This window comes from Sander lucioperca, chromosome 2 (assembly GCF_008315115.2).
Source record: "Sander lucioperca isolate FBNREF2018 chromosome 2, SLUC_FBN_1.2, whole genome shotgun sequence".
NCBI lineage: Eukaryota > Metazoa > Chordata > Actinopteri > Perciformes > Percidae > Sander > Sander lucioperca.
In genome coordinates, this window is record NC_050174.1 from 14855956 (window position 1) to 14879311 (window position 23356).

The 23356-nt window shown below is 40.2% G+C and overlaps 1 protein-coding gene across 1 annotated transcript; it reads left to right on the plus strand.

Annotated features, from left to right (window-relative positions):
* The first annotated feature begins 262 nt into the window (after positions 1 to 262).
* Positions 263 to 22392, plus strand: LOC116056647 (leucyl/cystinyl aminopeptidase). Its single transcript, XM_031308874.2, has 22 exons — positions 263 to 710; positions 3419 to 3507; positions 4337 to 4539; positions 6565 to 6676; positions 7031 to 7288; positions 7487 to 7677; positions 7927 to 8065; positions 8691 to 8825; positions 8947 to 9067; positions 14493 to 14644; positions 14736 to 14849; positions 14943 to 15074; positions 15261 to 15401; positions 15776 to 15930; positions 16024 to 16112; positions 16200 to 16383; positions 16541 to 16697; positions 17342 to 17526; positions 17732 to 17893; positions 19381 to 19521; positions 19629 to 19710; positions 19876 to 22392. The coding sequence occupies exons 1-22, from the start codon at positions 683 to 685 to the stop codon at positions 20005 to 20007; spliced, it is 3102 nt and encodes a 1033-aa protein (XP_031164734.1). The 5' UTR covers positions 263 to 682; the 3' UTR covers positions 20008 to 22392.
* Positions 22393 to 23356: the final 964 nt, after the last annotated feature.

Genomic DNA, 23356 nt, shown 5'->3' on the forward strand with positions numbered 1-23356 from the left:
AGAGTGTTTGGTGGTTTTCGTCATTTAAACTATTTATTGGAGGGTTCAGACTTGGTTTTAGGGTAACACTACGACCTGTTAATAGGTTAGGATAATGCTTGAGATTAGTTAATATCCATGTCGTGACTATAAAAATACAATGTCCAAGTGAGGTAAAAAAAATATTCATGTGTGTGTTTGTTGGCGTGCATGAAAGCGTGTTGTACGGCCTGGCCCCGCGGTAGTAACATCCAATAAGATGTCAGCATTATAATTTGATGGGAGGTTGTCAACAACTGGTCGGGGCAGGAAGGGTAGTGTCATTTGCTCGTTCGTTTATTTACCGAGCATGTTAGGAGTAAGATTTGTTTACATAATCGTTGTGTAAGGTTCGATTTTTTGAGACGATCCAGCTGCATTCACGTTTTAGTCTAGCTACTACACAGCTATGGTCGATAAAGTTGTGGATATCAGCTAACGTAAGCTAACTGAATGTCTTTCAGTCAGTTACAATTGTCAGAAGTTGGCTAGTTCCAAGCTAGCTACTACGTAGCTCACGTTAGAGCAGTGAGGATAGGTTGCTATTTATTGTAAGCCTCTGATCGCCTGCTGTGCGGCCAGCTAGAGAAACAGCACGTCTGTCGAGCTGCTGTAAACCTGTTTCCTTGTTTTGGACGCGAGGAGCTGTTTGAGATATCCTACCATGGATCCATTTGACAGTAACGCTGCAGGTAAGGAAGGAAGATAATAGATTAACAGCAAGCTAACAGCAGCAGGCCAGCTAATAACTAACAGGACATTAGCAGAAAGCTCACTGAGTGAAACGAATGTCACCCTAGGATGTTGAGAGGGGTGGGTTTGACTTTTGACAAGCCAAACCCAACCTTTATGTTTTCTGAGTGACTTTTTTTTTTTTCCTTTTACAGTTGAGGGATTCTCAGAAGCAAACTTAATCGCAGTGTCTTGTCTGTTGACGGTCCTGCAGCGACATGATAACATTTCACCGCACATGACTCTAATCACAACGCAGGATGGGCTGTCTGTGTACCTTTTTGTTTATTCATATAACGTTTTATTTTAATTGTTAACTGAACAAAGCCAAAAACAAATTTTTAACAGCTTAAACAATGGCTGTCTTGACAGAAACATAGTATGCCACTGTTAAGACTCAAGTTGTCTGTTAAAACACAGCAGCGCTGTTTGCCCAGTTTAAGCCTGTTGGTTTGATAATAGCTATGTTTTGTCTTGGGGTGGAGAGCTGATAAGTCATACTCAGCTCAGGCCACCAGCAGCCAGCTGCTTTATGACCTCTGCTATGGCCTTATGTTGTCCATGGCTTTATTAAAACAAACAAAAAGCCCAGTGCACACACTATTATGTTCTCCTACCCTTAAACCTGGAAGAAGCAATCATTAAATCACAGCAGTTAGACTTCCTGTTTTTTCTTCCTGCTTGTTTTTTTGTGACTTAATGATTTGTTAGTAAAAGCCCAAAGTCACATTTCACAATCACATTTTGATCAGATAATAATAGCAAAACAGAAGTAGATGCTTCCTTCCCATATGATATTAATAACCAACCAACAACAGTATTGTGAACTAGGGTTGGGCATCGTTTGGATTTTAACGATTCTGATTCAATTGTGATTCTTCCTTTCGATTCCGGTTCTTATCGATTCCGATTCTTTGAGGGGTGGAGTTGAAACGGGTCACATGCTTATTTCACAAATAAGAGGACAGTTTTATTTTGATTCAATGGTGGGTTGCAGTTACTAGAGTGTCGCTTACTGTGCTTCATGGCTGCAACACAACAAGCACCTGGCCGCTACGGAAACCAAAACTTGCGCATGTTAAATTTGGAACCCATGATCAGATTTGAAACCAAATCCTCCAAACGATTCCAATAAAGAAATGATTCCAAGTAGGAATCGGTTCTCAATGCCCAACCCTAATTGTGGCTCAGTACTCTGCATCTATGTAGTGTGTCTGTTGTCTGTTTTTACCTGGGCTGAATTAGTGGACACGCCTGTCAAAGTCAGACACATATATTTAACTATATTTCTGTAACTCTTCTGTATGGTTGATAAAATGTTTTGAGTAAACAGGAGGAGTGCAGTCAGCTGGTGAACAACTGTATTTAGATAGTTTGAACAAGCTTGACGAGTAGTACAGGAGTTGTTGGTTGTTCACATTTGCCTGCCGTATTTTCTAATTGTAGTGTGGATGATAACCATTTCATCAACTGCCTCTCTCATCTAAGCACAACATCCTTATATGAAATAAATTTCACCATAATATCACAACAATTAGAAGTAGATATGACAGTCATTTTTAATCAAGTTTGATGTGTTTTGTATGGGTCTTTTTATTTTTTATCAAATCCTCTTCTGCACATAACCCAGTACTTAGCTCTTAGCCTATTAATAGACATACATACCACAGCAATGTGGTCCAGACAGGGACATGGTGACAGCCCATACAGTCTTATAAGAAACACTGTACAGGACAGCCATGAAATTAAATTCACCTCATGCATTTTTGGACTTGTGTCATTCTTTAGAGGAGCTAAAGCTCATCTTTCATTGGTGCCATTGTTTCTGTATGAACGGTACTGTGTATTCAGGAAGCGTTGACTGTCTCTCTGTGCTTTCCACTTAAATCTATCACCAACTGAGACTGAAAATGCATTGTCTTAAGCCTGTAAAAAAAAGAAGAAGAGTGGAACGTGAGGCACAACGGGAGACTTGCATTGCTTACCGTTTTACTACTTTTGTTATTATTAAATTAGGAAGTTGAACATGCCTCTGATTGTTTCAAGAATTACTTAGATTTATTGAGGGGAGAAACCGGCTGCCAGGCAATCACATGGCTTTTGTAAGACAAGGCATAACCCTTGTCATGATGCTGAAGATGCAGGTTAGTTTGTGGAAATGAAGACATTTGTAAACTGAAGTAGTAGCCTATGTGACAGGGCCAGATGATGAATATTTATTGTATTTGTTTTTTTTTTCTGTTTTTGAGGGCATTGTCAGTTGTTTTTCAGTTGAATGAATGAACTTTGAAGGGAATACAGCCATTTCTGTCCTAAAAGATTTTGTAATATACCAGAGTGAAAAGTAGCTGTCTCACATGTAGGTCAAAGTACCAGGAAATGCTGTAGGAGGTTTACTAACAGGAAACTGAAGAAACTCAGCTTTGTTAAACCAGGCTTCATGTTGCCTGCACACTAGGTGACAATAACAAGCCTTTGTGTTGAAAATGGCTAGTTGCCACAACTCTTCTGTAGAAAACTCTGAAACTCCAAAAGTCACATATATAGCACATATATTGACATCAGTGTAAAGTAGTTTATGTCAGTGTATATAATCATTTAGAGTGTGTTCTCTTTCACTTCTTTTTTTTAAGAATCCTCTATCTGACTTCTCTATTTCTGTGTGTAGCCAACCTCCCGAGGAACATGATTGAGAACAGCATGTTTGAAGAAGAGCCTGATGTTGTGGATTTGGCCAAAGACTCCGCTGCATTTCCGGTATGCTCATGTCATGTTATCTTATGCCATGCATACTATGCATGCCTTTATTTTAAGTACCAGCCTGGCTCAATAATTTGCATATCTCAGAATTCATATTTGCACCACTCTGCACATTCTTTTTTACAAGTGTTTTCATCTGTAAATGAGAATGAATGTGAATGGATCAGGGCAATTTAAATAAGGACCAGTTAATTCAAGGGTGGCCCACACTTATGGGTAGCCAATGGTGCTCATTTGCACGCTTTCAGTTCAGAGCATCTTTCAATGGTCTGTAGATTATTTTAGATCTGTCAGCTGCAACTATCTAAATCTATCTATCTATCTATCTATCTATCTATCTATCTAGTCAAAAATGTGAGAATTCTAGCAAAAAAGGAACTTCCTTTAAGCACGATGATGCTGTATCCTTCTCTTTAGAGCTACAATGACCTTTTTTCCTCTTTTAGATTTTGTCAGTACAGACATACTTTATCATAAAGCCTCATAAACAAAGCATTATAGACCTTAAATTTGTAGTTTCCACTTCCTCTGTTCTCCCTCACTGTGTGACACCCATCCTAAAAAAATGTTTATTTCTGCATCAACCACAATCCTAACAAAAACACCCCTAATGCTCTCCATTCATTATGATCGTGCCCCTTTTGTTGTCAGACCCTTCTCTGTCCTTATTATTTTCCATTATTCCTGTCTCTGCTCTCACTCTCCTCACCACCTCCACACATCTTACCCTGTGCTAATTAATTTACCTGGGAAGACAATCCAGTTATTAACATTATATGGGAAACACTGCACCGTTTAAAGAGTGCACTGTACATGCTCTCTGCAGACGTTTCCTGCTCTTGACCCAGATGAGGTGGTATATGAGCCTCGTAGCTCACGGTTGCTTGTGCGAGGCCTGGGAGAGAATGACATGGACGAGGATGATGAGGACTGCGAGTCTTCAGCCCGTCTGCTGGGCATGTCCTTCATGAACCGCAGCTCTGCTCACAGATCCAGCTCTTTCCCCTACACCAGACAGGCTCCACCCAGGTAATTCACTGAATAGGTTACAATTTGGGATGCTGTACAGTATGTTGACATAAAAAAAAATCAAGGTATGCCTTGTGGGATTTTTGTCTCAAAGCAGTGCTGCATAAGTAATCATGTATTATCATATGCAAAGCTTCTGTGATGAGTGTGTGAGTGTTGTCATATACAAATGTTGAATTTAAAAACTTTAACTAAGTTTCTAAAATGTCCATATGAAATGAATACTGAATAACTTTTATTATTTTTAGGAAGCACATTTTAAAATAAGTAAGCCATATTCAGCCATATTCAGCTAGTAACTGTAGATGGAAGTAATAAATGCGTAGCAAACACAGTGCCATGGGTAATCTCTGGGGCTCAATAAAAATGTTTTTTCTTAGATTTGTAGAGAAACACTTCCTGAAACTCAAGCTACATTCTAGTGTTAATTTTGTCACCTATTTTTAATTTAGTCTTAGTCTGTCTTGTGCCAAATGTCCTTGTTAGTTTTAGTCATATTTCAGACCCTCCAGAAAACGCGATTATGTGATCGCATAATTCAATGCATAATCAGCCAAAGCCGGCATATTTATGCGGGGGCCGCATTATTTCAAATACGCCGCACTTTCGCCGCATAAATTGCTGATTTCTGCGCAAAATATGTGGGACTTGCATGATTTCATAATCCCCGCATTTTCGTTACAACAAAGTCACATATATCTTAGCAGAAAGTTGAAAAATGTTGCGTTTACTTCACACAAGAGCAGCCATTTCCCCCTGTTGCCATGGGAACATTATGAAGTGACGTAATTACGCGACGTGAACATCATCGAAAAGCTGAAAACCCCGCGATGAAGCCATGATGAAACCGCAGTTTTTGCAGTTTTCCCGCAATTTTTGCAAGTTCCCGCAATTTCATCACATAAAATTGCATAAATATCCCGCATATTCCATCGCATTTTTTAAGAAAACGTGCCGCATAATCAAGGATTTTTGCCCGCAACAATCACAACAAAACTCATTCACATATCTTTTTTTAGTCAAGTTTTAGTCGACTAAAAGTCTCGTCATTTTAGTCTCTTCTTAGTCAAAAGAGAACTCAAGGTATCTTAGTCAAGTTTTAGTCAAAACATTTTAGTCTTTTTTAAATAACAAATTATTTCTGAGATTAATTCTGATAACCATTTCAGTCAAACAGCTGAATATTCTATCTCATGATGAAAAAGTAGAAACGATTGTAGACAAAATGAAGAGGGATAGTTAGTTTTTTATGGAATGGGGTTATTTTAGTTTTTATTTTATACAAAACATTTTAGTCTCGTCTTTTTTCGTCAGCAATAATGCATGTTAATGCGTCGTGTGCATCATCTCGTCGTGCACTTTAATATAATATGAAATATAATTTTAATCACTCAACTAGCCATCACAAAATCCAATATAAATGCGTAAAGACCAAAACATCTGGAACCATCTGGAACTGTTCAGGGAACCTTTCAGTAGTATTCCCGAAACAACAAAAGTAACCATTGAATGCAATCACAATATTAGACAAAATAATTCTTTGATATAATTGTGCAGCTCTGCCTCACTCAAAATTGAGTGCACAGAATGAATATCATAAGGTGTGTTCAAACATCAAGCCTGCAACATTGCCAGACATAACAATCAAGGCAAGGAAGTGTTTTCTCAGACTCAGGTTGATCTTGTTTGTATGACCATTCTGAAATGATCAGGCTTTTTTTACATTTGCTGACAGACATCAACACTTGTTTGCAGTAAATCATGTTAACTGCCTGTTTAAGTCTGACATAATAAATACAGTCAAGCTTCCTACATGAGATAGAGACGCAAATAAAGTAAAAATGTCCATGGAAAAGGGTTTTAGTCTGCTCAGCAACAGATTACCAAGTTGAAGCTTTATGTGCATATTGTCTGTCCCCCCACAGCACCACCATATACAGCTTTTTCATAAACACTGCTGCTCCTTGTCACCCTGAATCTGTAAATGAGTCAAAGTAAGTAATGTTAAACTCTTTTTGGTCTCAGGTCTTGTTCACGACCCTCAGCCCGTACCACCGTTGTATGTGTGTTATTCCTGGTGATAGTGGCCTCCATGACCATGGTGCTGTACTTCTTACCTGGATGCACATTTACCAAGGTAAGAAAAATATTCACTAGTTCTGTTTAGGGTGGTGATGGCGCAGTGGATATGACACATGCCTTTGGTGTGGGAGACCTGGGTTTGAATCCCACTGTGATACATCAACCAATATGTCCCTGAGCAAGACACTTAACCCCAAGTTGCTCCAGAGGTGTGCGACCTCTGACATATATAGTCGCTTTGGATAAAAGCGTCCGCTAAATGACATGTAATGTTTTGTGATCATGTGTAAAACTCTAAACGTGACTCTTTCAACACATTATGTCGATATCTTTGTCAGATTATTTATCTTTTGAAATTCTCTAGCATACCCATTTCTCTGGCTGACCCCAACCCTCCTTCCTTTTGCAGGCGGGTTGTCGAAAAACCAACAAGACCACTCCCTTCGAGCCAGTTTACCCTCTCTCCACAAATGGCAAACTGTTTCCATGGGCACAGTTCCGGCTGCCTCGCAGCGTACGTCCTGTTAACTATGACCTCACCCTCAACCCAGACCTCAACAACATGACTTTCACCGGCCGCACTGTCATCACCATGTCTGTGCTTCACAACACCAAGATCATTGTCCTACACAGTGCTCATCTCAACATCACCAAAGCTACCTTCAAGGTGGGATTGGAAGGGGGTTTTTTTTGTGCGAATGACAACGTGTAATTACAGAATTTAGATGATTTAGTTGTCATTCTGATTAGATGTACAGAACTTTATGTAAGGATTTAATTTGTGCCTGAAAACATATTTGATCCAAACGTTTTGCCTTATGTTATGTTGTCTGCTAGTTGTTAACTCATACTTCCTCTCTTCCAGCTGGGTGATCAGGAGACCAGAGATGTGACTGTCCTGGAGTACCAAACCAGACAGCAGATAGCTGTTCAGTTGTCTGAGGAGATGAAGGCAGGCCAGTCCTGTGTTTTGACCCTGGATTACTCTGCCAGCCTCTCACACACCTATGACGGTTTCTACAACAGCTCATACATTGATAAAGAAGGAAACAAAAGGTACACTTGACTTGCTGGCTGTGTAAGTACTTTGCAACAGCTGTAAGACGTGCTGCAGAGTTAAGACTTAGAAAAAGCCTGTATGGAGAGGATTGTGTGTCTTCAAAGCTAATCATGTGACCTTTGGCTCAACTCATGACCAGACACTAACAAAGCAGTGCTGTAAATATAACAAGAAAAAATGTGATAACTGATTTTACAGCAGTAATCTAATTTGCATGATCATGCTCATCTTTCTCTTGTCACCAGGGTCTTAGCTGCAACCCAATTTGAGCCACTATCAGCTAGGAAAGCCTTTCCTTGCTTTGATGAACCAGCTTTCAAAGCGACCTTCCTGATTAAAATCAGCAGGAAATCAAACTACACGACTCTTTCCAACATGCCTCAGGTATTGTAACATTAATGGTAACAAGTGTTGAAACACCTCATATAGTGTTCTAAATGGCTTTAGCACAAACTAAATATTCTTTCTGAACATACATAACATGTAAATGGACATCAACTGATAATTGAATCATTTTTTTATCTACTAAGCTAGAAACAGGTTCTATCAGTGTCTGCCTTCAGCGTTATTTGGTTAGTGCAGATGTTTGGTATTGACAGGCTCAATGTGTCAAAGTGGTTTCTAGCTGGCAGTATATACCAAAATAAAATAGAATTTGGCATGTTCCCTGGCAAAAATGGGGGGTGTATGACCTAAAAAGGGTTTTGCCTTTGTCCGTGTGCACAGTCTGCACAGTCTCATTCTCTGCTCCCCAACACATTGCCAACTACAGCTGACCAGTGTCATATACAGTAGATGGACAGAATTTTCAGTACAACATTCATGTCACTCACTCTGTATATTACGTCACTTCTTGTCTTGAGGAACTCGTGGGTATTTCCTCTTCCCCACTGTGACTCGTACGCTTTTATTGTGGGCACAACTAAGCAGACCATGTACTGGTTTTTGCCTGCAGCAGTGCTGTATTTATTATTTGGTAATAATCTTGTCCTTATGCTTTGTGTTTCAGGTTAAAAGCACACCGCTTCCCAATGGCCTCGTGCAAGATGAGTTTGAAAAGACCAGTGTTAACATGAGCACCTACCTGGTGGCCTTCATCGTCGCTGACTTCACCCCTATCAGCAAAAATGTCTCCGAAACTTTGGTAGACACAACTATGAGTGCTTTTTGCTTTCAGTGCAGGCTGTACATTTGTATTTTTTTCATTTAGTATTCAGTGAGGTTGTGCTTTTGCTGATGAACTGTCTCTTGATGTGTACATATAGGTGTCTGTGTACTCTGTGCCAGAGAAGAAGGAGCACACTGACTATGCACTGGACACAGCCTCCAAGCTACTGGAGTTCTACAATAGCTTCTTTGAAATTAACTACCCTCTCAAAAAACTAGGTGAGTACACACAGGTACTACACGTTTCACATAAGGTATTACGGTGTCTTGTGTAATTCCGCTGAATTTTCTTGTGAAAATTGTTTGTTTTTTTTTGCATATTTTGCTAGTATAGAGTCTAAGGAACAAGATTCTTTTTTGTCTTCAAATTTTCACGATCCATTTTCACACTTAGATGACATCATCATTTATATAATGCATAATTAAGACTGGGACTACTATCACTCAGGGGTCAAATGTGAGAAAATGCTGGTAAAGAGGGTATTTTGCCAAATTTTTGGGTGCTGATTCTGAATATGAATTTACTTAGCTGATTCTTTTGTTTTAAACCTGCTAATCAGCCTTAAAACTGGCCTCCATAGGCAACATAGAACGGGTGAATAGGGTAAAAAATGTAACTCCTCGATATTCTTATGAAACTTCACTAGTTGATTATTTATGTTTTCGACAATATTTTTTTGCATTACAAGTTTTCTGAAAAATATATGTTTATGGATGTAATTTAACAATATCTCATTAATTATGCACTGATTTGCATACATTTCAATTACAGACATCTGAACATTGGATAGTTAACATTGGATGTAGTCAGGTTCAGGTTTGTCTTCAGAACTTTATCTGGATTCTCTCATGTCTATCTTAGTCTAATTCACAAGACCAGAGACACCCAAGGATCTCATGTATAAACGCTAACAACATTTTTGGTGAACTGTCATTACAAAGAACTTTCCTGAATTCATACTGTTTTGTAATCTATACATAACTTACTTAACTTTAAATAACAACATCTCCCAAACTAAATTAACTATTTACAAATATACAAGTGAAATGCTAAACCTTTCAGAACAAGAAACACGACTGAGTCACTCTCCATATTCTTGGCAATTTCTCCTTTAAAGAATTCCTCACTTTCATCAACATCACTCCCATCATTTTTGACCTCCTAGTTTTCACAGTCTACACAAGTGCAGGCTGGTGTGCATGGCAGTCCATTTCGAGTACAGGAACACATATTTTTTTCACACTTGCTCTTTGGGCAGCCACACTTTACAAAAGCCAGAAGCTCTTGAGATACTGGGTCATTTAAACAATAAACTGGCACAAACAAATCTCCCTCCAAGTGCCACCCATGATCTACAGGAGAAGGCAGGAAACCGCTCCCACCAGAGGTCTTTCAAAGTAGCGGTGTTCTTTGCTGATGTTCCATATGCCATGCATACAAACTTCTCCAAACAATTCACTACTTCTGCTGATACTGGATCTAAATATGACCCCAAAGCCTGCAGACTCTCAAGAATGGGGTCTCCCTCATTAAGTAGCAGAAATAGCTGTGTCCATTTCTTTTTGCTAATTCCGGCCAACTTTTCCACCCCAATCTGCACCAGTAAATGCATGGAAGGCAGGTAATGATTTTGCTTGATTGGATCCAAGGTCTTTAGCACTTTCACCAATGTTGATGATACGAGCTGTTTTTCCCCTCCCGGCATGCAAAAGCAACTGACATGGTTGAAGAAAACTGTAGATGAAGACAAGCAGCACATAAACGTCAGTGTCCATCGAGTGAACATGAATTGTGCAACCAGGGTGTGATGAGGCAGCATAAAGACAGTATAATGGAATCAATGTATCTGCCTCTTCATGGTCATGTTCTTGCATTTCCACGGGGATTGCATCTGCCAAATTTGACTTTACCTCAGTGCCAGCTGCACAAACCACTTGATGCAAAGTTTTGTAGCAACTTCCCTTGAAGGTACAGAGTAAGTTTATTCTTTGTTTCTTTATGAGAGAGCCTTTATGGTTCAGAGCCTTTGGTGCGTTTAGCTTGTGTCTGATCTTTCAATGACTTATCAAGGTAACGGTCAAACAAGACCCTCAGTTCATGTGAACCTTTTCCTCTATTGCAGATAACTGATAGGAACTGATCTGCCAACTTTGCACAAGTGTTTGAATGAGTGTCTTTTCTTAAGGCCTGCAATTCAACCATACCATCTATGACAACGACTGAAAAGTCTGTTGGTACTGAGGCATCTTCTTTATGCAACATCTGTGTTGCATTCATCAGTTCTGATTTGTCCGTTGGAATATAGATTAAGCCATCCGATGTAAACAGGGACCTGGGGTAAGCTGACAGCTCATATTTACCGACTACTTCTCTCATGTTCACCAAATTCGGCCCAACCTCCATAATTAGAAGAAAGCGTGTTAGTAAGGCACATTCTCCACTAAGTTCTGTTCATTTTTGCCCGTGCTTGTCCTGTGCCTTCTTAGGAGTGGATCCAAACATCTTAAGTTGTAACTTCTTCATAGGATTCCATAGGGAACCTTGTGAGGTGGTGAGCAGCCTGGCTGTTACAAACTCATGGTATGCGGCTTCACCTTTGGAATCTCTTTCTAAAATATCCTTCTCTGTGCTATGGGGAATAAAGTGATTAGAAACAAAGTTTCTAAGTCTCTCATTACTCCCAGAGAATGGCTTTTCAAAATGTGTGAGTATTCCATCACAGAGCTTCTGAACATTCCTGAATATGCGCTCCTTGTAAGCTGGTTGTAGTTGGTAGTGGATTGGCTTTTCTGCGTTCAACTTCTGTGAGGTACTCCAGAAGTCATCAACTATTTGCAATATTTCTGGAGAAGCGAGCCGGAAACGTGATAGTGCATTTTCATCCTGAGTTAAGCCGGTAATTCCACCAGAAACCTTTAGTCGTCTGATTTCCTGTTCTAATGCATGGTCAATTTCAAGGCCGCAAAATGGAATGTCTGTTTTGAAGACAGACATGGCATCATTCTGCAAAGCTATCCATGAAGAAGGATCTTCATCTTTCATAGCTATCATGTCAGCAAGATAATAGGAAGAGAAGCGGGCATACAGTACAGATCATGGGCAAAAAAAGTATTTTACCATTTGATCCAGACTGGCCAGATGCAGTGGCCAATTAGCTGTTCTGCTTGCCCTAATGAATTGCAATAGATTCTCAACTTGTTTCATGTAGCTGTGTAAAATGTTTGCTTGTGGTGATGTGCCAGTTTAACCTGTAAGATTTCTGATAACCTCACAAGAAGCTATCATCTGATGAATGGTTAAGAGGTTTTGGGATTTGTCTGATGGATCAGTTGATCGCATCGTGTTTATCTCCTGCCCAACTGATTGCATCAGGCGAGAAACATTCTCATCAGTGTCTGCCAGTGACCGGAGAAGCACATTTTTCAAAGCTAGATATGTGACAATGTGAGCCTCCAGGCCCCGTTAGTAGTGTTTCCCGCTGAGCACCTGTCGAACTGTAGCAGGTCCACGCAGTCCTTTTTCAATCCATATCTGCTCCAAGCCAGACCCTTCAATGAATCTCCCTAGGCTTTTCAATGCTGCAAATATAGTGTGTAGGTCACCCATGCGCAGTATCAGTTTATCATGACATTTTGCAGCTTCCCTTAACTTAACTGCTCGCTCATACAAGTCCAAATCCAAAGTTACTATTGTCCGCTTGGCTTCTCCAACAATGATGGCATTGATATCCATGGTCAATTTCAATGCTGTGTATAGGGCTGTAGGACTGGTAGCCTGACAGAATCGGCAAAACATAAACAAATCCTGTTGAAGCTGAAAATTGTCAAACTGTCCTTCAAACTGCCATTTTGACTGACCACTGGTTGAGTTCCTCAAAATTAATGTTGCAGATAACAGGGTTTGGACATCTGCCTCATCTAAATCTTTATGAACATGCTCATTTAAAGCTTCACTTACAGTTCTTCTTGATGAAACTGGATTACTTTCATTGGCATGGTAAGGCCTACGATGACTGCATATGGTATTTCCTCAGTAATCAGGGTGGTTAGGTGTTTCTTATAGTTCTCTGACAAAACTTTTGCATTATTTTCCAGTAAAATTGCCTTGTACTCTTCATTGCTATCATTCATAGAGATAATCTGGCCTTGATCAATAGAAAACGTCACAACATTTCTGATTTCTATGTCAGCAATCACTTTAACAATGGAATGGGGTTATTTGAATTTTCCAGGATGCGTATGATTCTACCACCCATGGATGCAGTCTTAACATTGTGGAGTTGATGGCTTTCATGGTCACTCTGGCAAAAAACACATTTGTTTTTGTCATATAATGTGCTTTTTCTCTTTGTTCTTGATGGTCCAGCATCAGCCTTGACCAAAGAAGAAGCAGAGGGTCTTCTTCTTTTTGGCCTGGCATTATCTGATTTCAGATATGTGTCTTCAAGTCTCAGCAAGTTGGTTTTGTTGACCAAGCTTCTATAGCAATTCCAATGGAAACCTGCACAGGAGCTCTGTTCCTTGTTGCAGAAGCTAGCAAAATGATGGTCACCAGCAGTGCTTCTCTTTGTAGCATGGGATAATATATTTCTGATGGTATTCTCGGAGTTTGGACAAGGTGTGAACTTTGAATTCTTGTCAGAACACTTCAACTCTTTGTCACAAATGAAGCATGAAGCATGTTCCTTGGCCATGTCTCTTCAAGCTAGCATCATGAAATGAGCTAGCAAAGCAATCCGTCTAACAACTTACTGTGTGTGCTCTTCAGTGTGTGCTGTGTAGCTCTATTGTTATATGTGAGATGCCTGTACTCTTATAGGTTATTTTCAAGACAAATTTCTCTTAAGGTAGACAATAGAATGACCTGGCAGGTCAAGGAAAGCCATCAAGATAAGCAAAGATTAAGAAACCGTTTTTGACATGGGCAACTAGGGAGGAGGTGTTTTTACACTTTTCAGACACTCAAAGTTTGAAAACTATGAATATTGTTTTAGAACCAACAACCTTTCTACATTAAAGCGTAACTCTCGCCAAAATGCAACCTAGGGTCTTTTTGTGAATGTACCCGAGTCAAACTTTCGTTTAAAAGCATATTTAGGACGGAATCGCCACTTTTAAGATTTACTGTATTTTCGTTTTTCGGTCAAATGGCCTTTTGAATGGGAGTGCTAGAGCCTCAAAGTAGCTATTTTTAAAACACTAAGAAGGCTCGACACAACATGAAACTTTGCTCGAAGTATCACCAGGGGCTCTACACCTTAACGAAAGCTTTGACAACATTGGTTGTGTAGCCAGAATTTACTAAAAAGAGAGGTTTTGAACAACTCACCGTAGCTCTTGTTGTTTTTTGGAATTAATTGTCAAAAAATTAGAAGAAAATGTGAAAATCACTTTTCGGACTAGATATAATCGCTTATTTTAAAACATCCAGATAAAAACACTAAAGATGGATCGTGAAAATAATATTGTTCCTTAGACTCTATACTAGCAAAATATGCAAAAAAAAAATCAATTTTAACATGAAAATCCAGCAGGAGCCTATTTTCCAAACACAGCGTACTGTACTAAGGTGTACCGACATGCTATTTTCTCCTCCCACTGATCTTTCTTTAAACAACCCAATATGCTGCCTTTTTTTTGTCAGACTTGGTAGCCATCCCAGACTTCCTGGCAGGAGCCATGGAGAACTGGGGACTCATCACTTTCAGGGAGACCACCCTGCTGGTGGGCAACCAGTCCTCTCCTCTGGAAAAACAATTAGTTGCCTCTGTCATAGCGCATGAGCTCGCTCATCAGGTAGATGTGTTTGCCTGTGTGTTTGTGAAAGCAGCAGATGCAGTGAATATGCTACATCAGGTCCTAATCTATCTCTGATGTTGTGTTGCAGTGGTTTGGAAACTTGGTAACAATGAGCTGGTGGAATGACCTGTGGCTCAACGAAGGCTTTGCCACTTACATGCAGTACATGTCACTGCAGACAGTCTTTCCCACACTGGACATTGTAAGTTCAAACATCTGCCTCACATCTTTTGAAGCAAATAAAGCTCTGTGCTTTACTTTGTGCCTTCGCAGTACATCCTATGTTTGTTTCCAGGGTAATTTGTTCCTGGCAGTACGCTTTAGAGCCTTGGACAAAGATGCACTAAACTCCTCCCACGCTGTGTCGACTGAGGTTAATAATCCGGAACAGGTGGAAGAGATGTTTGACTCTGTCTCCTATGAGAAGGTACACTTTTCTAAATTATATATCTGTAGATAAACATTAAATGTTTATTAGGTCACTGAACTAACCATATCCAGCTGTTTTATCTCAGGGAAAAATGTCTCTACTGGACCTCAAACTCATTTATAATTTTAGTTAGTGCTCTGTTTTGGGTGTGATCACAGATGCTTTGTGCCTCTTGTCTTCCAGGGCGCGTCCATTCTCATGATGTTGAACACCTGGCTGCCAGGGAAACAACAGTTCAGAAAGGGTATCATTCAATACCTGAAACAGTTCAGTGGATTAAACACAGACACTGACGACCTCTGGAACAGCCTTACACAGGTGTGTGTGTGTGTGTGTGTGTGTGTGTGTGTGTGTGTGTGTGTGTGTGTGTGTGTGTGTGTGTGTGTGTGTGTGTGTGTGTCTTTTGTAGTTTTTGTTGGTGCTATGGACAGCACACATTGAGTAGTTAATCACTTTGGTTACTTTTAACTTCCCTCTGTAATCTGTCAGCCAGCCATGTGGCTAAAATATACTCTTCCTGACATCAACTGCATTTGGCTAGTTTTACTGTCATCACATAATGGCTGATCACGAGCTGCATTATCAACATCATTCTTTTTTGCCTCTGTTAATATTCCGTTTGGGTTTAAATTGTAATTGTTACCCGAACTGGACTGCACAGACTGGATTTGTCAAAGGATTTGTCTTCCTGTCCTCAGGTCTCGGCGCAGCATCACAATGTGTCAGAGATGATGCGCTCATGGACGTCACAGAAAGGCTTCCCATTGGTCACTGTAAGCCGCCAGGGAGGTCAGGTGACCCTCACACAGGAGCACTTCTTGCTCACGTCTGACAAAGCCACATATACTTCCAGGTGGGTTACATTACCACACACACACGCACGCACACACAGATCATAGAAACACACCAAGACCCAACAGCTAACTGTATTTTGCACTCTCTTTAGCTTGTGGAATATTCCGGTGACGTACGTAACTGACAACTGTAGTTTGGGCCCTGAGTGCATACAGATGTTTAATCTGAAGACCAAGTCAGGTAAAACACCAAGTATTAACCTATAACATCATGTCAAGAGTCTGGAGTACTTCAAATGTCAAATGGTACATTTTTGTGTTTTTTTAGGGACTCTGGAGCTACCAGAAAGTGTAAAGTGGCTGAAGTTGAACTACAGAAACACAGGCTTCTACATCGTCCACTACGGAGACGAGGGCTGGGCTGCTCTTAAAGATGCTTTGTCCAGCAATGTCCAGGTTCTTACACAGGAGGACCGTGCCTCGCTCATACACAACATCTTTGCTCTCTCCAGGTATAGCGGACAACATAAATAGTTGTTCTTTGAATTGCATTCAGTGACAGGAGAAACTGAAGCATAGGAGTGTTTTCCAATTTATGTATTTGACTTTTAAAAAGCTTTCATTTTCCACCTTTCTTTCCTCTCCCTCACTGTTCTGTGTTTTTAACAGACTGGGACGTGTGTCCTTCTACCAAGTCCTCAACCTGTTGAAGTACATGTCAAATGAAACTGAGAGTTGTCCTGTGACGGAGGCCTTGTTACAGCTCAATGTAATCTACCGGCTCCTCGACAAAAGACAAGAGGACAGTCTTGTAGCCCGCATGAAGGTACAGAGACACACACACACACACACACACACACACACACACACACACACACACACACACACACACGCACACTGTTGTATGTTCTTAATGTTTAATGTGGCTCCCTTGAGTGCAAAACAAATTCCCCTCGGGGCAATAAAGGTTTCATTCATTCATTCATTCACTCTCTCACACACACACACACACACACACACACACACACACACACACACACACACACACTCACTGTCTTTGCGGGGACCCGTCATTGACATAATGCATTCCCTAGCCCCTTACCCTAACCTTAACCATCACAACTAAATGCCTAACCTTAACCCTTACCCTCACCCTAACCATAACCTAATTCTAACCCTAATCCTAAAACCAAGTCTTAACCCTCAAACAGCCCTTTAAACTTGTGGGGTCCAGCATTTTGGCCCCACAAAGCTGTCCGGACCCCACAAGTATACTGTATTCCCGGTTTTTGGACCCCACGAATAGTTAAACAAGCCCACACACACACACACACACACACACACACACACACACACACACACACACACACACAGGTTGAAGGTAGAAGAAGGTCACAATACATTTTGGGAATAGAGATATATTAAGCCACATTAACAAAATGTCTTTTTTTTTTTTTTTACATGTGACAGCATTATATTTTGTATCGTTTTGGTTCTCTGATGGACAACCAAACGTGGGGAGAGGAGGAGAGTGTGTCTAAACAGGAGCTGCGCTCTGCCCTGCTGGGGTCAGCCTGTAGTCTGAATCAAGAAAACTGCATTCAGCAAGCCAAAGCCCTGTTCAAACACTATGACGAGTCCAATGGGACCTCACGGTACGTACAGTGTAGCACACATTTTATTTTTGAGTTTCTTTTCTGGGTCACATTGACAGCAACAGCAGGTTGGGAGGAGTAGCCCGAACATCCTTTTATAGATAGAAACTATCTTTAGCAGGAACAGGGGAATGTGACATTCAGTAAACTGAATTTTGGTGCATTTGTAACTTAAAATAGGTCTGCATCTTTATATTTTCTTAAGGATCCCAGGAGATCTGCAGCAAGTTGTATTCACTGTGGCTGCTCAATCAAATGAAGATTGGTTGACTTTGCTCCACATGTACCAAACTGTCACCTATGATGCAGAGAAGCGGAAAATGCTACGGGGCCTAGCATCCACTCAGGACGCACGGCGTATAGTATGGTAAGTGTTTGTGTTTGCTTCTGGCCAGGATCAAGCATTCACATATTTCCTCATACACTGATGATATATTCAGCATACATATTTAACTGATCAAGTCAATTTAATTTGTAAAGCTTAAAGAGAGAAACATCCAATGCACTCGTCCAAAGTGAGATTTTTTTTTTTTTTATTGGAACATGCCTTGTGTAACAGAGCAGCAGTGTTTTAAGGCCCTGACACACCAATCCGATAATCGGCCGTCCAACAGTCTGGCGAGGTCGGTGACTCGAGTCACGGTGTGTTCCATGCCGTCGTCCGTCGGAGGGGCCGTCGGCATCCATTTTAGCAGACCTGACTTACTGGGTCGAAGTGGGGGGCAGTCGGACTCAATGACCAATCTGATTGGTGGAGTGCTAACCCGGAAATGGCGAGCGGGATGAGTGACGAACGCCTCTCAAAATCTGACAAAAATCTTTTAAGCTGACCTTTGTCGACAGATTCAGCAACTGCACTTTCTTGCTTAAAATGTTTTCAGAAACACGTTTCAGTGAACTATTTTCGTAAAATACGAGATTGTATTTGGAACAAGCCGCCGTTATCGGTCAACTGGAGAGGCCAGACCCACGTGACCCGTTCGTCATTTCCGGGTTTTCATTTTTTGTATTAAGTCTTGCGCACACGCAGAACGTACACTCAAGTCGGCGTTGCTTCGGTGTGTTCCAAGGCACTTTTTGGACCTCTGGGGGCCGACTGATCAGTCCGACTGCCTTGTCTTTTTTCAGCATTTCACTTTTTACAAGTCCACTGAGAGGCAAAATCCTACCAACCCACACTGAGAGCAATTTCTTGATAAATTACACTTACTACTGTTACTCTAACCAAACATGGACTCAACTTGAGCCAGAAGCTGGATTCAATAAAACACCTGAACCAAAACCCAATACTTCCTCTTGACCCCGACTGTTTGAGTCAAGTAGCAGATCATTTTGTGCAACAGATACAGTTTGCACAATCAACATTGTTGCACCTGTTTCTCAGTGACCACTTAAATAGCACCAAAATGTGGCATTATGTAAAAATACATTATGGCTCCTAACTCCTAAAGATCCCCCAAATTTCACCATAATTGAGAAGTCTCCTCCTACTCCAATATTTGATATTTGTATTAAGATTTCATATTCTTTGGTGCCATCCTCATCATGATATTACTATATTGTACAAATAAAATGTGCCCTGTTGCCCTTAATTTCCCCCCTGTTAAGTATTTAGTTGAAATTTCCATATTCATCTTGGTTACTGTGATTACTGTTGAGAATTTCATTTACTAAATCTCCAATATTTGAGATGTGATGAAAACGTTTTTTCTTTTCTTGTCCTTGGTATTTGAGTCTGTCATTTTATTGTTCTTTTAATGTGTTCATTCTGAAACGCGTTTGTGATTAAAGGGCTTGACACATGTATTCTCATTTGTGCACTGAACATTTGAACACTTATTATGGTCTATCTAGGATTCTAAAGGCAGGTCTGAGGGGAGATATCATCCAGACACAAGAGTTGCCTTTGGTCATCAGCACTGTGTGTAACGGCTTCGCCGGCTACTTGTTTGCCTGGGATTTCATACAAGAGAACTGGGACCGCCTCATAGAGAAGTAAGTTGTCCCGGTCAGCTTCATACAAGTTATCACTGAGAGTACATTTTAAGATTATTTCACATACAAATGAAAAGATGAAACAACATCAGTGTTTTTGTCTGTAGGTTCCCTATAGGCTCCTATGCCATCCAGACAATCATCAAGTCTGCCACCTCTCAGTTCTCCACACAGGCGCATCTTGATCGAGTATGTTTTTAATGTTTGTTTTACAGAATGTATTTATGCTGCAGCGTATTTGAGGTTATGTGCACCTGTTTATGAGATAAGAGATATTAACTGTTTACAGAATGCTGTTAGTGTGTTATGCCAAGTGATCTGGCTAATATCTCACTGTGTGTGTGTGTTGTGCAGGTTCAGGGTTTCTTCTCCAGTCTGAAGGAGCGTGGCTCTCAGATGAGGAGTGTGCAGGAAGCTTTGGAAACCATCAGGCTGAACCAGCGCTGGATGGACAAAAACCTGCCCACACTCCAAAAATGGCTCTAATAGAGGCGCTCCATCCAGCCTCCGCCCCACTGACAGGCAACAGTGGCATGTTGTCAAGACAACAGCAGTGTTTGCACTATTGTAGGACTATTGTCTCTTAACTCCCTATCCAGGCCAGAGTACTAATCAAAGTCAGAGGTTTTGCTCTACCTGGGTGGACAAGATGTTAGATTTTCTGAGATTGATCCTGTGAGTTGTGTTTGCTAGCTCAGGGTGGCTCTCATTGTGTGTCTGACAGGAAGTTGTCAGATGCAAACACACACTCCTCACACTTTATGCTGTCAACCAAACTTCTCCTCTGCAACTCTCATCTAAACCTCATGCCTGAGCAGACAATCATGCTTCACCCACACTCCTTGTGTTCAGCCTGCTCTCAGGCTCTTAACTGTATAAGCTGTGTAATGGCCACTTGAAAAAGAGGAAGTATGAAGAGTGTCAACATTACTGTGTATGTACTGTCAGTCCTGGACTTTCTCTCAAATCGTTGGATATATATTGATGCAGCTGTCAGGGATTTCTCAGCGATAAGAAGTTGAAATTACCGGTACTTTAGAGAGGAATTATTCTTAGCATTAAACTGACCTTGTATCGCCGTGTTACGAAATTGCTGCCTGCCCATCTGGACTAGTTACTCGTGCAACCGGAAGCATTTACTATATTAGTCATGGTTTGGCTAGAAGATTGGTTGGTTGGTTGGTTGGTTGGTTGATTGATTGCTTCAAATACCAAACTTGTGTTGGCATCAATTGAATGTACTAAAAAACCTTTCCACTGTGTACAGTAGATGGCGTACTGCACAACAGTGCAGGATTAAATCAACAACCAATGTGTCTTAGGTGGGAGCACGGTGGAGCCAAATGTTTTTTCTTTTTTTTTCTCTACCAGTCATATGCCTAGTTTGGGTAGTTCAGTTTTATTTTGATAGCTTTTTGCCTGCAGTGCAGTCACTGTACAGACCCATCCTTTAAAACTGTGTGCTTTTAAACTTGTAATTATTATTATTATGTAAATATGCTCAACCCTACAGCGTTTTCCCCTGCGATTTTGGATGTACTCTTTTAAACATCTTGACATTTTAGGATTCGCTTTGTGTTGTGTATATAGAGTGTAAAGAGAAAATGTATACATAGAATTGAGTCTCGATCAAATACTTTTACTGTATTTCTTGATTTAGACGATTTGTTAGATTTATTTGTGTTTTAAGGGCTAATGTGCGTATTGAAGATACAAAGTGTATAGAATACCATTTAATTTGGGCATGACTAATCTGTCCAGTATTTAATGAGTGTCTAAACATGTTTTCCCACCTTTTGTTCCAAGATTTTATTTAAATACAGTTGTACACTCATCCTGAGCTTTATTTAAAGTGGTACTGCTTACTTATCCTCTCCATCACCATCATGATATGCAGGATGACTGAGTCAATATAGTAGAGTTAGGGTTGTTCAAAGAAAATAACTAAATCTAACATCTTCATTTATGTAAAAACCTTCCCCAAAATGTCTTGTCACAAAGGCAACACACATTGGTTCAATTCCCTGTAGTGTTACCTCCTCACTGCACACAGGTGGGAAACATTTTGAAAAGGTCCTGTGTTTGTTGCTGCACTGGCGACTCCTACTGATTGGTTGAAGTGGCTGCCAGGATGAGTGGGATCCAAGAGTGGAGGGAAGCCTAGAATAGGCCCTCTTAGTGAGATGGCAGGTGGAAAAACACTTAAAGACACCATGTGTATCGAAGGCATGGCTGTCTACATCCTCACCAGGTGTGGAGGTTAGCAGTATAAAGCATCACAGCACAGAGAATTGTGCATTCCAAACCAAAGTAGTAATAAGTCTGTCAGACTTACTTTGAAGAATCTCATTGCAGTTTAGATCCGTCTAGAGGTTATCAACAGTATTGCCATTTACTTATTCCATCCAGTCCATCATAGCTTCATAGACATTGTGATAATGCATTAAGAATTAAGAATATGCCTTTAAAATACACATCTTATACTTTTATGTCCTGGCTATACCATTTTATTGTGGAAAAGTGACACTTTTTTCCAGCTGCCAGCAATCCGATGAATAAATCAGCTTTATTGAGGCTCTGGGACTCTGATGTTCCATCATTTTTTGTTTAGAAAACAACCATTTCATTTGAAGTCAGTTGCAATAAGCTTTTAGAGACAAGAGTTGCTGATGTCATTTAGGTACAAGGTTCAGTCAAAGTTGGTGAATCAGCAATGTGGCTGGTCTGATGAGAGGATTGTAGTAGAGTACCACATGTGCAGTAAACCCAATCAGATTCTTTGTTTTTGCACTGGGACGAAATGCTGCGGATGCTTTTGAAACTGTGTTGCTCTTCATGTGAATAAAGTATAAATAAAAGTTGTTTTCAGAATATTTTGGATTTTTTTCAATTGAAATACAAATATTATTGTTATACTTTGTTTTTTTCTGACACAATACAAAAGATGATGCAATTATGCAACAATGTGTGGCTATGCTTGGAGCAATGATGGGGGCAAAATGCAAGGTGGTTCTTCAGAGAAAGCTGCACAAGAGAGCCTATGAAATCTTACCACCAAATCACCTCTACAGCAAAACAAAAACCATGAATCAAAGGCTTCAACTAAAAATTTAAAATCTGAGGAATGACTTGATGGCTGTTCCTCCTCATCCATTTCACCAAGCTTTGTCACATTTGAGAACAGAAATTATTTTTTACGTTGATTGTTTTTGAAAAAATCTATTGTGAATGTCAAGCTGCAAGATCTCTCAATTACAACTACTTCCTAAACACAGTGAAGATGGTTCATCTGAAATGCCTTTTACATGATGCTTCTCAGTTGAACCACCAGAGGTCTTTCTAGCTCTTTTGGAAACTTGCATACTGGCTCTCATATTGTACTACTTAAATTGTGGATGTAAATGACTTTGTGTGTGTGTGTTGTGGCTGTGGGAATGATCTTTTAAAAGGACTTAAAGCCATATTTGACACCATTATTGTATGTCAAGTCTGTAAAAGAAAATAAATCCTTCAGTCTACTTATAAAAGGATGTTTTATGTTAAACAACTGCAGGTATGTCTGCTTTTTAAATCCAGTTCAGTGTGACAAAGTGTGTTCTTTCCACCTGTGTGTATTTTGTGTGTTTTAGAAAATCTGTTTTGCTCCTTGAATACTTGTTTTGGCAGAATGCCATACAGCTGGAAGACATATAGCACCAGCATTTTTACCCTCATACTTTCTTTCTTGACCAATTATCTGAAGTGCACAAGATTTAAATACAATCAAGAGCTTTGTATTGAAATAAAAAAGTCCAAACTCTGTATGATTAATTAATGAGCTGTATGAGACCTGACA

Coding starts and splice junctions, on each gene's coding strand:
- LOC116056647 (XM_031308874.2), top strand. CDS start 683: ATGGATCCATTTGACAGTAACGCTGCAG. Junction 711..3,418: donor ATTTGACAGTAACGCTGCAG/GTAAGGAAGGAA, acceptor TTCTGTGTGTAG/CCAACCTCCCGAGGAACATG. Junction 16,113..16,199: donor TAATCTGAAGACCAAGTCAG/GTAAAACACCAA, acceptor GTGTTTTTTTAG/GGACTCTGGAGCTACCAGAA.